The sequence below is a fragment of the Pseudorasbora parva genome, chromosome 4 (assembly GCF_024679245.1).
Source record: "Pseudorasbora parva isolate DD20220531a chromosome 4, ASM2467924v1, whole genome shotgun sequence".
Classification (NCBI taxonomy): Eukaryota; Metazoa; Chordata; class Actinopteri; order Cypriniformes; family Gobionidae; genus Pseudorasbora; species Pseudorasbora parva.
In genome coordinates this window covers 5,520,624-5,538,221 of record NC_090175.1, presented here as the reverse complement: position 1 = coordinate 5,538,221, position 17,598 = coordinate 5,520,624, and the positions used below count along the sequence as shown (strand labels likewise).

General features: G+C 40.4%; 3 protein-coding genes across 4 annotated transcripts in view; 2 read left to right on the top strand and 1 right to left on the bottom strand.

Annotated features, from left to right (window-relative positions):
* mycbpap (mycbp associated protein) overlaps positions 1–951 on the top strand; it is a 35,959-nt gene extending 35,008 nt beyond the window's left edge. For both annotated transcript variants that reach the window (XM_067440662.1, XM_067440661.1), the window contains exons 19-20: positions 434–571; positions 655–951. In XM_067440662.1, coding sequence (XP_067296763.1) covers positions 434–571; positions 655–726 — 210 coding nt within the window. In that variant the 3' untranslated portion in view covers positions 727–951. The remainder of the gene's footprint in view (positions 1–433; positions 572–654) is intronic.
* A 3,291-nt stretch (positions 952–4,242) lies between these two features.
* epn3b (epsin 3b) overlaps positions 4,243–17,598 on the top strand; it is a 31,160-nt gene continuing 17,804 nt past the window's right edge. Inside the window, exon 1 of the mRNA XM_067440670.1 lies at positions 4,243–4,799. The gene's annotated coding sequence lies outside the window, so the exon portion shown is untranslated. The remainder of the gene's footprint in view (positions 4,800–17,598) is intronic.
* Positions 8,633–16,212, bottom strand: LOC137073673 (protein CD300H-like). Its single transcript, XM_067442380.1, has 6 exons — positions 16,173–16,212; positions 15,703–16,029; positions 12,669–12,716; positions 12,466–12,561; positions 10,504–10,559; positions 8,633–10,377 (listed from the first exon to the last, which is right to left on the bottom strand). The coding sequence occupies exons 1-6, from the start codon at positions 16,210–16,212 to the stop codon at positions 10,081–10,083; spliced, it is 864 nt and encodes a 287-aa protein (XP_067298481.1). The 3' UTR covers positions 8,633–10,080.

Sequence of the window (17,598 nt, the reverse complement as noted above, 5' to 3'; positions counted from 1 at the left end):
ATTCGTTCAAAATTATCGAATCGCTCTCCGAGAACCGATCGTTCTCGAGTCATATTAAAGATTCGTTCAAAATGAACGACTCGCTCTCTGAGAAAACCCATCGTTCCCGAGTCATATTAAAGATTCGTTGAAAATGAACGAATCGTTGATGAAGGACACATCAGTAATGTGTTCGAGCCGTAGAGTTCCCCTCAGCAGTGAGGCGTCTCGCTCCGCTGGTGTGTGTTTGTAGCGCGGCTGTGATGCCTGAATGTGTTGTCTATGTAGGCGTCTCGCTAGGGCGCATCTTTCTCGCTGACTCATGCTGTCAGTGGGAGGACAGGTGCACGCTTTCACACCACATAAACCTGTCTGTCTCACACACACTCACTCACAGCGGGACATAAACACTCACACACTTACAAATATGTGCTTTAATACTGTGTGTGGTCAGGAACGTGGGAGTGTGAAGAAGCCCGTGCCAGAAGAGAGGAAGACGGGTGCAGGAGAGAGAGACTCCAGCTTTACTACTGACAGATCTGAACACAAACACACACTGCAGGACAGATACAGACCGCTGCTGCACGCACAGGCGAGACACACACACACACACACACACACACACACTCTTGATTCATACCGTGGTCCAGGTGCTGATATCTGTGTGTGTTTCAGGTGTATGTGCGGATGGAGAGGATGCTGGGTTCCCTGTGTGATTTACTCCAGGACTCTCAGTCATCATCATAATAACACATCGGACACGCCTTGTCAAATCTGGAGTGTGTGTGTGTGTGTGCCAGTATATGCACTTTTACTGTCTTTTTTAAACACTTGAAATGGCTGTCTAACATTTCAAATACTCATAACTTGTATAAGTTGTAAGGAAGTTAAAGAGCTTGTGTTTCGGTTTAGCTGGTTATTGTCTGGACGCCGTCTGAACATATTCATATTATATTCTGATGAAAATAAACATTTTACTAGCAGCTTTGAATTGCACATATTATGAAAACTCCTTCTTTAGTGATTAGAGCTTATGCATTGTGTTGCTTTCACCTGTTATAGACCGTTTATATATAAAATATGCAGAACATAACACAATATGCTCAAATAAATCTTTATAATGCAGTATAACCAATCGGAAAATACTCTTAAAGCCAACACTGACGTGCCTTAAACTGCAGTTCATCGACTGGCCACTAGATCAGTCAATCTGCAGCTCCCTCATGTTAAAATGCCCAATTTAACCGCAGAAAAACACACTTACAGCCTGGGATGAAAAGTCGTTTTGGTCTATACAGCTCATTTTGCCCTTCATGACAACTATGAGGGGGTGATTATTATTTTATATATATATATATATATATATATATATATATATATATATATATATATATATATATATATATATATATATATATATATATATATATATATAAAAAAACTCATTTGTTTTAATTATATAAAGCTGTAAAGTTCTGCATGATTAAGGGCGTGGCCACTTGAGTGACATGTGGATTGCCTCTATGGCTGAGCTAAGTGGGCGTGGCTTCAACCACCCTAAGTTCCGCCCACACCCCGCCTCTTTGCCCATTTTCTGTTATCCTGGAGTTTAGTGATGGGAAGTTCGGTTCTTTTCCGCGAACCGGTTCTTTCGGACAGTTCGTTTCAATGATCCGGTTAAAAAAAACGGATCACCGGTTCTTTTACGTCTTTACGTAATGACGTCATTTCTATCATCCCGGCGGATGAAAATACATTCAAACACATCCATATAAAGTATTTGTAATCAAAACTTAGTATAGTATTAATTATAATTGACATCATCATCATCTTGGAAACATTTTTTCATTTATGTTTTGCAACAGCACTAAATACAGTTCACCAAATCGAACTGAATCGATTGTTACAACATCTACTCCAAGATATTAGTTTTATTTTTAGTTTGAGAGACTGTCACTGTCGTGCAAACACTGATGTTTAACACGGATTAAATAAACATACATTGACATAATAGGCCTACTTACACAAATCCTCAGTGTTCACCCGGGCTCATGTATTATCAGCATCAGCTGTCCCAGTCCGAGAGAAACAGTTCGGTGACGACGCTATCACGCATGCTCAGTATCTCCGCTCACCGGTTCTCAGAATCGAACATGTCCGAAAGATCGAACGCGTCAGATAGAAACGGTTCTCGATTCTGTACCGGTGATCCGTTGCAACCGGTCGATCTGACTCGAGAACCGCTGTATCAGTGTGTGTGTGTGTGTGTGTGTGCTGAGCACAGGGTGCTGAGCTGCGAACTGCTGCAAGCTGAATAGTCTATATCAAACCTACTGTTTTGAACCTATCTATTTTAAAAATCTGTATCGACTTAGAAATTAAATAAGATAAAAGCTGTTCCTGAAAATATCATGCATTATTGATAAAACAAATAAATGTTTAATTTGACCGTTTTACAATCCATTGTTTCCAAAACTTTAAAATAATACAGTGACAGCTTTGTTATGATGTTTTCAAACGTGATTAGTTTCATACACTTAACCTGCATTTCGTTCCTCTGAACAAATAACACGCATGCGCAGCTCATCGGCTCATCGGTTCTCAGTATCGAACGGGTCCGACAGAAACGGTTTTTGATTCTGTACTGCTGATCCGAGGATCCGAGAACCGGTACGTTCGGTTACACGCGCATGCTCAGTATCAGCTGCTCGTGAGTTCATCAGATCTCTCAGCAAAACATGTCTCACTTCAGCTAACGATTGGAGTTACAGCATCTACTTCAAGATATTCGTTTTGTTTCTAGTTTGAGAGACTGTCACTGATGGCAGAAAGTTAATAACTACAGTAACTTGTGGGATCAGCCCTGATTTGAGACGCGAACCGTTTAGAACGATTCAGTTCGATTTGGTGAACTGGTTCGACCAGTTCACTATAAAGATCCGGTTAAAAAGAACGATTCGTTCGCGAACCAGACATCACTACTGGAGTTATTCGCTGCCAAGATGGCGACGGCTGGCTCTTATACGGTTCAAAATACTCTTCAGAAACCCACAGGTGACGTCACGGACACTGTCCATATTTTTACTACTGGGTTACACATATTGAGTCACTATGTTGGTGTTTTATTTTCTCTGACATTTTTTGGTTAGTTTAGTGACAACCCAGCAGTTGGGTTAATCAGGGCCGGCTCTAGCTCTTTGGTTGCCCTATATAGGCGAGAGGGAGTTTTGCTCCCCCAAACACACTCACTTTTATGGTCTCTAATACAGCACAGGTCTGTTTACCTACTCCTAACTGAGAAACACTTATTAAACACGTTAGACGCTTTATTTCCACTTTTCTAATATTTTCTCAATTCTTATTGAAAATAAATGCCTTTCCGATCTGATATGTGATGGGAAAAGGTTTTCACTGTCACGTTTTATTCTACCACATTAAATACATCAGTATTACCACACTCGTAATTTTCTGAAGCTTTCCATGTCTTGAAAAATGCTAACCGTGTCTTAGGACTACAGAGGCGGTCGAGGAGATTAAACGTCATCACGCCGAATAGGTAAACTCTCCTCATTATAATTGGGCTCTTATAAACTAGTCCAACTCAAACGTCCTGGGAAACATGTTTTTAGATAAAACAGAGAGTTGTCGGAAACTTTGTGATGTTGACGTTGTGTTTATAGCCTACCTTTAGCTTTTTACTGCATTTAGGCTTCAAAATACATCAAAGTTGTGTTCATCTGTGATTATCTTGATGGACAGAATGTGTATGTATCATAAACTTTTGTTGATCACAGAGCTTGTTTTTGGCGATAATTCAAAAGCCTATGGGGAAATCCTATTGGGTTTTTCTCAAAGGAATCAGTGCAATGCCAACCGCAGGTTGGCCAACAAAGTGACAAACCAGCTCCATTCAATTAATCACTGAACTTTTATTTTTAGGCAAACTATCCCTTTAAAAACTTAAGAAATGGTTCAGCTTTTAAAGGTTGGTCCAACTGACCGAAGCTGTGGTCTACAAGATATCGCCTAATCGCTTCAACTTCTAAAACTTTAAATATTACGTACGCTTTTAAAAGACATCACAAAAACAAAATGTTATTTAAAACAAAGTTGTAATTCCCTTTTGTCAGTTTTATTATTTTCTCCAGAAAATTAGATCATATTAAAAAGTAAAACATTATTCAGTCTCGCTATTTTCCCCAAACTTAGTCATGAATTTTTATTTTGTAGCTTATTATTAACTATACTACATTTATAATAGTTTTAAACCCTGCTTATCTGTAATATTAAGTAAACGTTTAATAATACATTTTATGTATATTGCAATTTTCTAGTACCCCAAAAGATGCTAAACATTCCAATACAACTAATCAATACAATAAAAATACTATCGGTAATCATCGCGACATATTGGTTCGTGAGGGACTCCGGCAGTGATGCGGTTAAACGCTGAGTGCGCAGTCTCTCTCTCTCTCTCTCTCTCTCTTTCTCTCTCTCTCTCTCTCTCTCTCTCTCTCTCTCTCTCTCTCTCTCTCTCTCTCTCTCTCTCTCTCTCTCTCTCTCTCTCTCTCTCTCGTGATGATGATGATGATGGCTCGGCTAGTGCCTCCACACCGCATGCGTGAGCGCGTGTAGATGGATCATCTCACCCACATCATTACCGGAGACTCTGCAGCATCCACGCGGTTGTCCTCGACAGCAGCACGGACAGCTCTACCCGTGTCTCTTTCTTCCCGTGTGTCGGTGTCCCCGTCCATTCATCCGTCTGTCCGTCTCTCTGCCGGTGTGGCGGATAGCGGCGGCTCGGTGAGATGCTGCAGGTAAGCGGGTTCATTTCTCCTCCGTTAACCCTGCGGATGATGCGCGTGTGTGTCGGTGTGTGAAGTGTCACCGTGCATGTGTGACTGTTTGTGGGTGTGCTGTGTGTGTGATCGCTGTCAGAAGTGCTTCTGTGGTGCTCAAGGCCTACTGGAGCGTCTTTAGTCTGCTCTGATGATGCTGGTGAGTGTGTGTGTGTGTGTGTGGAGGTTTAGAAATCTTCAATGCATTATAGGTCACTGTATTCCCACTGTATCTTTCTTCTTTAAAGCATCAGAACATGATCATGAAGGCTTCACAGAAACTTGAAAATGTTTCTACAGCTACTTTATAAGAACTTTGCAATGGCAATGTTCAAAGGGTTAAATTACATCATATGAGAAATGCTCAAGGACTTACACAGATTAGTCTTAAAGGAATAGTTCACTCAAAAATGAAAATTATCCCCTGATTTTACTCTCTCTCAAGACATCACATGTGTGTATGACATTCTTTCAGATGAATACAATCTGGCTAATCCAAACTTTATATTGTGTTTCTGATTTGAAGTCAATAATAGTGCATCTTTCCATCATATAACCGTTCCACATGGCTTTGGGGGTTAATTCTGAAGTGAAGTGATGCATATGTGGGTTGTTTTTCATGGGTTGGGCTTGGCCCCTTATAGTTCCAGTGAAGGGAACTCTTAATGCTTCAGCATACCAAGACATTTTGGACAATTTCATGCTCCCCACTTTGTGGGATCCGTTTGTGGACGGCCCCTTCCTGTCCCAGCATGACTGCGCTCCAGTGCTCAAAGCGTCGGTCCATAAAGACATGGATGAGCGAGTTTGGTGTGGAGGAACTTGACTGGCCTGCACAGAGTCCTGAGCTCAACCCGATAGAACAGCTTTGGGATGAATTAGAGCGGAGACTGAGAGCCAGGCCTTCTCGTCCAACATCAGTGCCTGACCTCACAAATGAGCTTCTAGAAGAATGGGCAAAAATCCCCATAAACACACTCCTAAACCTTGAGGAAAGCCTTCCCAGAAGAGCTGAAGCTGTTAGAGAGGGTGGGCCGAATCCAGATTTATCCCTACAGATAAAGTTCATGTGCATGTGAAGGCGTCCTAAAGCTTTTGGCAGTATAGTATCCTAGGATTGGTTAATGGTCCAATAGTACATGATGTTGTTGAATATACACACACATGGCTTCATCTATCGATTGTCCACAGTGCATTGAAAACAACTTTTGGGAACTGTACAAAAAATGCTTAAAGACTTCAAGAACGTCATAACTGTTGGTTAAAAGAATGTTATACTGAGCCCTATTTGATGGTAATTGTTTCTCGTGGGGTCGTAAGGTATTTTCATCACAGGGTCTAGTCTGGGATTTTATTGCCGTCCGAATCCAGAATGTCAGTGTTTTTCTCCCACCACTCATATAAACACCCCCGGACGAATTACCTTCTGTTTTTAGACAAACACCAAGGTCGTGTGGAGATTTTAATAGCCATCTGAATCCACATCTCTGAGTTTTCAAGAATACATCACTTCAAAATTCACTCTTTATGTCCTTTTTGACCCGTTATCGTTGCCCTTCGCTGTCATTTGGATGCATTTGAAAGATCTAGCCTACACTTTTATTACTGAAATGCTGGAAAGTACACAAGTTTACAAGAATATTATTTTATTACCGCTCAAATAATAAAAGAGGCTGAGAATAAGAGGCTGTATTAACTTATTCCGGCTCATTTCCACATTTTTAAAATGACATCCTATCTTCCTTTTGTTTTAGACAGGAGACTTAAATAATTAAATAATAAATATTTTCCTATTATTAAGTTAAATATTAATTTATTCGTATTATTCCAAGCTGACATTTTATTCACAGGAGACAATGACCATGTGAGAAGTGTGTTCTCAGGTGCCCAGGATCACAAACCTCGCTTCTCAACCGTGAATAAATCACCAGCCGAATGCACGAGTTTATCTCTGAGGTGTCTGATTCTATGGACGTCCTCAAGAGAAACAATAACCGTCCGCATAGGGCTTTACACTTAAAATGCTCCATAACATTGCAGAACTAAAAAAGTTTGACATCATAGTAACTTCTTCTGCCATGAGTTTCTAAGATGGGTTCTATGACATCATAGTAACGTTAAAAGGTTCTACTGTGACTTCATAAGGACTTAAAAGTTCTATGACATCATAGTAGCTTAAGGTTCCGCCATGAGTTTCTAGGACGTGCTCTATGACATCACGGAACTCTAAGTAGGTTATACAAAGACCAGAGTATATAATAGTTCTGTGGCATCTTTGAAGCTTGAAAACGTCCTGTGAGATCACAGGAGAACATGTTTAACCCGTGAAGGTGCTTCTGTACGACTGCCGTTGGCCCGCTAATGCGAGTGTGAGCTGAATCTGGGACCACCGCAGGAACATGGCGTGGAATAATTCAATAAGGAAAGCATAAAAGGCCATTGACATGTCTCGGTGGGGATGCGCTTGATGAAAGTGTGTCGTGTTGCGAGCAGATGTCTCCGCTTGAGATCACACTCATCTGTGCTCTGATGCTCACATCACTGACTCACTCACGCTACTCCAGGGATGGTGTGTGTGTGTGTGTGTGTGTTTCTGGACCTGCTGTGTTTATGTCTTGACTGTGCCCTTTTCAAATCATCACAAGCAGCGTTCATTTTGAAAGCAAATTTGGATTTAGTTTGTCATATTTAAATGCTGTGACATAATCTTTTTAAAACATTCCCTGTTAGGAGCTCATATGCCTCAAGTTATTTCAATAATTTAAGGAATAAGTGCCCAATTCACATGTGAAAAGCATGCGGTTCTGGATGAACTACTGAAGGTGTGTTGTATTTCTTCACACCTGAGCCCATCCTCATCTAGTTTTGGTCCAGCTCTGAGAAAGTGCTGATGTTAGCGACTCCTGGACTAGCAGTTTTTGCAAGATTTTTACGCGTGTAACAGATCTAGGAAGACTTGTGGATAAATGACGGGCGCGTTTAGGGAAGAAGGACGGGACAGGATTAGGTTTTGCCGCGCACACAGAAATCCAAAGTCAAGAGCGCAGCTGTGTGAAGGGCAGGTCAGCGGACGACACACTGTCAGAAATGAGCCCAATTATACTGGAAAAGACTTGGGGAAACACGGGATTTGTAGGGAATAGTGAATGAGGGCGTGATTTGAGACACAGTCGACTCTGAGCTCTGTTAACTCACAGGCTATTTTCTCAAAAATGCTAAATATTACCCAGGATGCATTGTTTTCTACAGTATATTACTGTTTTAATGGAAAATAGTTTGTTACTGTCATAATTTGGCTGTTTTTTAACAGCAATATATGAGGTTCATGTAATTTTACAGTAAAATACTGTTAAATGTGCCGTTTTTATAAGTAGTCTTATAATTTACAGCAAAAAAAACACTTAAAATATGCCAAAACCACTAGAAAATGTTGTATATTTTGGTTGACTTGTGTACTTGCATTATCCCAAATGTTTCCAACAATGCGGGAGATGTCCGCGTTTAATATCTGATGTTTTTTATTAGTCAGGTGAGCAACCGTTTGGATCATTCATGGGCAGGAACTAATCATTGTTCTTGATTTACCGTGAGATTTACCATGTTTTACCATGCCTAATATGATCTCGCATTATAACATCACTTTAACACACTCAGATGTGTGTGATATGCAACATGACATCGTGACTTTGTGTAAACATACACACCACTTTCTAAAAGCAAGTCGTGTGTTATTTATACGCATTTTGAGCTATCCGCGTGTCTGTCTACAACAAAACGAACCATCATCTTGACGTGTGATTCCGCCAACCTGATCTGACAGAATTAATATTTATAGCCTAATTTTATATTTTAGAGCAACTAACTCCACTCCTACCCTAAACCTACACACTCTCAACAATATAAAACACGTAACAGGCCAATAAATGTACAGTCACATGTATTTATTGCAAAAACGGACCAAAAAACAGTATAAAAGTATTAACTCATGTTGCATTCCTGGTCTTCTGAAGTCAGACGATATCTTCATGTGAAGAACAGAGTTGATCTTAATGTTTTAGTCGTTGAAATGATGATCGCGCCCCTTTGTGAACAGAACACACACACACTCGTTCATATTTCTGATTCAAATGATACACGAGACGACAATGATGAGTGACGTGATTGGTCACGAGACTCACGACAGCCAATGGCATTTTACAATCAAAGCTGACGTAATGACGCAATTGGTCACGAGAAACACGACAGCCAATGCTGTCTAAGCTGACCTGACGTTTCTTCCGGCGGCAATATTTGAAATGTATTATAAATCTTTGGCAGATGGACTCGACGTTCTGATCGCTTTTGGGGATTTTCTTCTTTTGGGGCCTCGGAAAACTTGGAGTATTTGTACTTTCTGAATAAATTGTGCCTGCAATGTGTGTGTGTGTGTGTGTGTGTGTGTGTGTGTGTGTGTGTGTGTGTGTGTCCACAAGGTAAATGGATTTATAAACATACTAAATTATGTTATTTTGAAAATGTAAAAATGCAGAATGTTTCTTGTGATTGGTAGGTTTAGGGGCAGTGTGTGTGTGATGGGTAGATTTAGGGGTAGGGGCAGTGTGTGTGTGATGGGTAGATTTAGGGGTAGGGGCAGTGTGTGTGTGTGTGATGGGTAGATTTAGGGGTAGGGGCAGTGTGTGTGTGATGGGTAGATTTAGGGGTAGGGGCAGTGTGTGTGTGATGGGTAGATTTAGGGGTAGGGGCAGTGTGTGTGTGTGTGATGGGTAGATTTAGGGGTAGGGGCAGTGTGTGTGTGATGGGTAGATTTAGGGGTAGGGGCAGTGTGTGTGTGATGGGTAGATTTAGGGGTAGGGGCAGTGTGTGTGTGATGGGTAGATTTAGGGGTAGGGGCAGTGTATGGGGATAACGTTAGAATGAAAAGGTTGATAAACACGCTAAAAAGCGATTATGCGTCTTTATAGCACGCCAAATTGGCGTGTCATACATACGCCATTTCATGAGATCAGTCTGGTGATATGATAAAACAGCACAAGCGGAAGAAGAGCAAGAGTTCGTCTCTCATTCGCCCTGCTTCATATACAGTGATGCTAATACATCGGTAATACTTTAGCTCATCCATGAACAGGATTTCGTCCCATTGGGTTCTTTTCCACCGGCTGTAGGGGTGAAGACTACAACGCCCATGATGCAGCGAAATTTAATTTAACTGTAAGACTTCTGTACCATTTCAAAAGTGTACGCAACAGAAGTCTGAGGAAAACTAAAGGTTTGGTGTTTTGTTTTGCGTGGGCTGGTCAATGCTGCGATGGATCGCCTTTCCTGGAGCCGCTGTGAGACAGTGATAAATGTGACTCTCTCTACTGTCGTTCAGTTTGGTGTAGATGTGATCTGGAGTCAGTCTGTTTGTCATGGCAGCAGAAACATTAATGTAGTCGAGGTCTGCGCCGCCTGCTTCTGTGTTGGCAGGTTTGTGAAGCTTGTTTGCTGCTGAACTTGTGGCACTTTGAGCCGTGTGTGAGTTTGGCAGGACAGTTCGGTTCCCTTTATCATATTCATTCTGCACGTTAGAAGAAGGAAATGATTACTTCATCACACTTGAGCAAGAGAGTAACCTTGACATTTTCATGAGAAGAACTACAGTTTATAATGATGTAAATGCTCAAGGACGATGATCCCGACTCACCTCTTCTCCTTTTCTTACTGTGGGATGAGACCCTGCAGTGAAGGAGGAGGCCAGACCTGTGTGAGATGAACGATACATCAGTTTCAAAACTCAGTCCTTCACGTTAGCTTCAATACAGACATTCACTAAGAATCTGACTAAAACTACACTGCAAAAAAAAAAAAAAATGTCTTAGTATTTTTGTCCTGTTTTAAGTCCAAATATTTAAAAAAAATCTTACATTAAGAAGCATTTACTAGACAAGCAGAAGTTTTTTTTTATCTTGTTTTAGGGGAAAATAACTAACAATTAAGTGAGCTTTTGCTTAAAATAAGCAAAATAATTTTCCAATGGGGTAAGAAAAAGAATCTTAATTCAAACAGAAAACAAGATTATTTTGCTTACCCCCTTGTTTGGTTTGGACAGCAAGACTCCGACTAAAAATGACGCCAAAACTGTGTATTTAGAGACCACTGTATGTGGCTATGGGAAGCTTTTTGATTTGGCTAGGCCAAATCCAGGTGGAAATGTTCCCAGAGAAATTGACTGTAAATAAGTTACTTTGTGTAAAACAAGAAAGTTGACATTCTAAGCTTTCAAATGTGACCACATATGAGGTCAGAGCTCCTCCACAGACATTTCAAATGTAAAGAATATTTTTGATGACGCCCTTGTCTGGTTCCTTGGAGTGTAAGAGGATAAATTGACAGATATGCATTCATACAGGGTTACCAAGTTTAAGTCCTAATTAGGGCTGCACCGTTAACCGAGGCCCTTAGCGGTTAATACTCGGTTAACCATAGTGTGAGTCAGGGTTATTTTTAGTTTATTATTTTGACGACCGCCATCTCCGTAGTGAACGCGCCTATAGAGAGAAATCCACATCATGGATTACATAATCAGAGAGTAGCCTATTTCTTTTCGTTTTAAATTGTTAAAAGACATTTCGAGCTTTCTTAAAATATATTTCATGTCTGCGAGGCGTACGCTGAGTTTCGTTAAATTAGGATGAGATGCGCTCCAGTTCACGAGCAATGCGAGTGGCCACGAGGGCGCCTGCACGATTAGAGCATTAGTAAAATATGCAACCGAGAATGATTCACACAGACAGCGTTTGACTCGCGCGGCTGAGCCTCTCCCGGCAGAGAGTTCAAGCATCTGTGGACTCGTTCCTTCAGCTCTGGCCATCTTGCTTTCAGTCCGCGATTAGCTTTGTTTGTTTTCTTCATTACAGTTAAAGTAACGTCTGCTTTTCTCTAGTCCCTCACAAGTTTCTCACTTCAAACTTTCTTTCTTCTGATCCGTTATGCACAGCGCGCGCGGCTCCCACTCTGCTTCTGCCCTAATGCGCCTTATAGTCCGGTGCCGCTTATGTTATTTTCCTCTTCATGACGCAGTTTTTGACTGATGCGACTCATACTCCGGAGCGACTTATAGCCTGAAAAATGCGGTAAGCACTGCATTGCAATACTTTGTCCAATGCATTTTGCTCCGTCACTCTCAATTTTAAAGTGCTCCCACGCTGTACTTTTCTTTGACCGCTTCATGTTAGAAAGCTGGTCATGACTTCTTCTTGTGGATATTACAAATGTCTGGGAGCGCTCTGGCGGTCTCTAGTGGTGCAAACATATATTACAACTAAATTCAAAGCACGTCATTGACGCCACTTGTTTCACTCGGTTAGGCAATTTTTAACGGTTAATCGGTCAATCGGTTAAACATGGACACCCCTAGTCCTAATTACTAAAGTTCTATCAGCAAATAGTGCTTTGATTATCATAATATAATGCTTGATTGATTGATGTATATAATAAATACATGTATAACATTTGGTGGAATCAAACAGTATATCAGTCTGGCGTAAACAAAAAAATACACTAGCCCATGGCGATTCTATTGCTTAGGTGTGTGTAGAGGGTTGCTTTCTGAATTCTCTGGTGTAATGTACATTTCATTTATTCATATATCATTCAAAAATATTACCACAGGCTTGCTTTTTCTTTCGTATGACCACAATAAGAGTCACAGCACCGATCAGGAGCAAAAACAAAACTCCTGCGATGATTAAACCAAGTGAACCTGAGAACAAAGAACAGACTAAATGAACTATGCATCTGATTCACAGAATTAAATGACATATGTTTACATGAGAGAACTATCAGCGAGTGTGTGAGAGAGGAGTTCACCTCTGTTAGCTGAAGTCGTTTGGGGAAAAGGGGTTTCAGGCAGTGGAGCTGATGAAACACATGTGCTGGTCATTAAAACATTGTCATCTTTTCAAGGGGTGACTAGATTTCAGTCATTACACTAATACATGACTACATTCAGTTCAAGTCAAAATAGATAGAAACATGCATTTAGACCACTGAAGTTCAATAGAGGGTATGCATTGACATCAATTTCCCACCGGATCACACCCCCTCAGCTGAACATGATGAGAAAAGAGCTAAACGAGTAAAACAAATGATTATCACTAGTCAATACAGTATATAACAATACAATATTTAGGGTATGATTTTACTCAATTTAACATATTAAAGCTGCACTATGTAACTTTTTACGTCCACTAGAGGGCGCCTATTCAAAACAAAGGTGTAGTTTGATGACGTCAGGTTTGAACACAGAATAGTGGGATGTGTGCTGCGTCATGTTTGTAGTTTTTTAATGCTTTTTATCCGCTTTTGTAGTTCTAATCGAATCCTCGTCCAACTTGCAATGGGTTGTGGGCAATATCAGCCGTAAGAGTGCCCATTGATCCATACTTCGAATTCGGACCGGAAATAGTAAACCATCCGGGAATCTTTGGAATACTCTTTTCAACATACTACGATTTAGGACTTACTAATTCTATTTTCGAATACTATTTAGGATGGATAGTAAGCGAATTGGAACGCAGGGGTGGTCTTCACCTCACAGCTGGTGGGAAAGAATCGGGCTAGGACTCGGGCAGAAATCATGTTCATGGGTGTGATTATTACCGTTATTGTAGTGTGGAGCAGGGCCGAGTGTTGAGGAGCTGAGCAAGGCCGCTGGGGCCTTTGTTACGCAACACACGGCTCGTGAGCAGCGGGACTTTTATTATGACGGGACACAGATGCTATTTCCGCTTTTCCATTTCCAGTTATGAGTATGAGGTAACGCAGCTCTGTCATCATATTAGATTCATTTAAGTGTGTTTAAAATGATGTTATGAAGTTACGTTGTGTTCGCTCAGCAGCTGCTGTGACAGTTGTTCACACTGCTAAGAGTTAAGCGCTTCAGCCAAATAAACCCGGAAACTGAGGCTAACGCAAGTATAACACGATTGACAGGCGACTCCCTCAGTCGTCCCGGTTCCTTGGTTTAATAGCAATTTTCTCAAAATGTACTTAGTTGGAAACATTTGGGATATTGTAAGAACTCAACTGTATAAAATATACAGGTGCTAGTCATTTAATTAGAATATCATCAAAAGTGAAACATATATTATATCCATTCATTACACACAAACTGATATATTTCAAATAAATTTTGATTATTATAACTGACAACTAAGTAAAATCCCAAATTCAGTATCTCAGAAAATTAGAATATTGTGAAAAAGCTTCAATATTGAAAACACCTGGTGCCACACTCCAATCAGCTAATTAACTCAAAACAACTGCAAAGGCCTTTAAAAAGTTGCTCAGTCTAGTTCTGTAGGCTACACAATCATGGGGAAGACTGCGACTGGACAGTTCTCCAAAAGACGACCATTGACATCTTGCACAAGGAGGGCAAGACACAAAAGGTCATTAAAAAAGAGGCTGGCTGTTCACAGAGCTCTGTGTCCAAGCACATTAATAGAGAGGCGAAAGGAAGGAAAATATGTGGTAGAAAAAAGTGTACAACCAATAGGGATAACCGCACCCTGGAGAGGATTGTGAAACAAAACCCATTCAAAAATATGGAGGAGATTCACAAAGAGTGGACTGCAGCTGGAGTCAGTGCTTCAAGAACCACTACGCACAGACGTATGCAAGACATGGGTTTCAGCTTCGCATTCCTTGAGTCAAGCCACTCTTGAACAACAGACAGTGTCAGAAGTGTCTCATCTGGGCTAAAGACAAAAAGGGCTGCTGAGTGGTCCAAAGTTATGTTCTCTGATGAAAGTAAATTTAGCATTTCCTTTGGAAATCAGGATCCCAAAGTCTGGAGGAAGAGAGGAGAGGCACACAATCCACATTGCTTGAGGTCCAGTGTAAAGTTTCCGCAGTCAGTGATGGTTTGGGGTGCCATTTCATCTGCTGATGTTGGTCCACTGTGTTTTCTGAGGTCAAAGGTCAATGCAACCGTATACCAGGAAGTTTTAGAGCACTTTATGCTTCCTGCTGCTGACCAACTTTATGGAGATACTGATTTCACTTCCCAGCAGGACTTGGCACCTGCACACAGTGCCAAAGCAACCAGTACCTGGTTTAAGGACCATGGTATCCCTGTTCTTAATTGGCCAGCAAACTCACCTGAACTTAACCACATAGAAAATCTATGGGGTATTGTGAAGAAGAAGATGCGATAAGCCAGACCTAACAATGCAGAAGAGCTGAAGGCCACTATCAGAGCAACCTGAGCTCTCATAACAATAATAATTGGTCTCTAGTAATATTCTAATTTACAGATACTGAATTTGGGATTTTCCTTAGTTGTCAGTTATATTCATCAAAATTATTAGAGATGTGTGTAATGAATGAATATAATATACAAGTTTCACTTTTTGAATGAAATTAGTGAAATAAATCAACTTTTTTGATGATATTCTGATTATATGAGCAGCACCTGTATAACACTGGCCTGGTGGTTTTTAGATATTTTCCTGCTAAAATACTACATAGTGCCCCTTTAACACAAAATGATAACTGCAAATCCACATTTTGCCGCCTGATGTCCAGCTGTTTCTGTGATCCATTTGCTTCTCTTTTCTTTAGTTTACATTTACATTTAATCATTTATTTATTTTATCCAAAGCGACTTACAAATGAGCTTTCGGCTGTCTGTAAAAATATTTCCTCAGAGTTCTTGTCAGGTCAGTTTGTACAGTCAACCTCAAAGCCCTTTCCTTGTTTAGATGTGTTGTAAAATCTGCAAACCAATGCTGCCGCTCGGTCTTTCTGCAGCTCAGTGTGTGTAACCGCAGCGACTCCAGCCGACGGCGACGTCACACCCATACCCTCTATTAGTAGAAGAAGTGGCATTATCACTTACCCAGTTTAACCTGCAAATAAATCTCTGAATAGACATCGGTAGTTAATAAAGTCCTCTTCACAGCACACCAGTATCGGCCTTTATCCTCTGTTCTCAGATCAGTGATGGTGACGGTGAAAACTCTGGCCGTCGTGTCGTCAGTCAGAGAGAATCTCTCGTCTTTAGCTGGAAATCCTGATCTAACCATGATGTTTTTATTTAACACTGGACACTCGTCTTTACAAAAATACTTTGTATTTGCTTCATATCCAGAGTCATATGGGCATTTGATGTCAACTCTCTCTCCTCTGTGTCCTATAACTGTCTCTGGAGCTCCAACAACAACAGCTGAAAACACAAATATCATTAGAGCTGTTATGTGGAGCAAGAGACATAAACATACATCATTAGCCAGATTTGCATATTTAGGAATACAAGACCAGTGAAAATGAGAGAAGTTTAAAAGTCACACATATGAATCTTAAACTCACCGAAACCAAAGCAGGACCAGAGGAAAGGAATAAGGATCATAGTGAAGTTTTACGGCACTTTTTTGACTAAATGAAATCCTTAAACGTTAACAAACATCTCTTTCTTACGTACTGACATACATTATGGTGCAACGCTTAACTTCTCCTTCCCCTTATGTCCACATCCATCACTACACCGGTGCATTTCAAAACAATATAACCACAGATGTAGTTCTGTTATGATGTTTTCATGTGTCAGTGTCATTAATAATTATCAAACAAACTCTGCAGGACATTGCCTGATGTCATTTAATGCTATAAAAAATATTTTATTATATAATGCAATGGAAATCGATGATTTCAAAGGGCCTCTATTATTCATTATATTTTATCATACTAACATTATTTCAGCTAAAATGTGCTTTTTCTGTCAATTTAATTTAAATCTATTAATCTTAAAATGTTAAGATTTCCATCAAACGTTCAGTCATTTCATCATAATCCCGTTTATTTGATGGCTTTGTGAATGAAGGCCTCTGAGATGTTGAGATATTCTGCCAGTGTGATTAACTCTAAGCTCACGCCTCCTCCAGAGTAAGTGCAGTTAACCCTTCACTCTGAACGAAGGCCTCTGTCATCGGCCCGTGGGCTGATGGGTAAAAAACAGCGTGAGTCGGCTCTTTGGTGGCATTCGTGACTCATGCGTGAGTCAGACACATTTATTCATTAGCAGATGCTCTTGGACAGCAGTTCAGATGCTTTGCTCACGGGGGTGTGTGTGATCTGGCAATTTAACCCTTCGCCTGGTTGTCTCGAGCGCAGGGAAGCAGATGAAGAACAGTCTGAAGGCCAACTGGACGCTCGGCTCGACTGATTGGCCGGTCTGACGGGTTTTTTAAGATAAGTGCTAACTGGAGAGCCGAGCTGAATTATTGATGATGCTGAAAATGGTAATCGCTCTGGTGTCGCGACGCATGAAGAGGAGCGGGGCATTTTTAATCAGCTCCACTGCGCTCACTTATGAGTTCAGACGCTTGTTAACCCACTCCACATGATCAACGGCGGTCCACCAGGGGTAGGAAATGACCCAGGAGAATGACAATGGACTCAAATTAAACATTTTGAAAGAATATTTCCTTTGTAAATAGAAAGATTTACTGTAAACCTTTTTAAAATGCATTTCATTGTGTATAATTTATTCACCAATAATATTTGACATATATTAGCCTATATATTCACTATATTAGCCTATATTCACTATATTAGCCTATATATTCATTATATTAGCCTATATATTCACTATATTAGCCTATATTCACTATATTAGCCTATATATTCATTATATTAGCCTATATATTCATTATATTAGCCTATATATTCACTATATTAGCCTATATATTCACTATATTAGCCTATATATTCACTATTTTAGCCTATATATTCACTA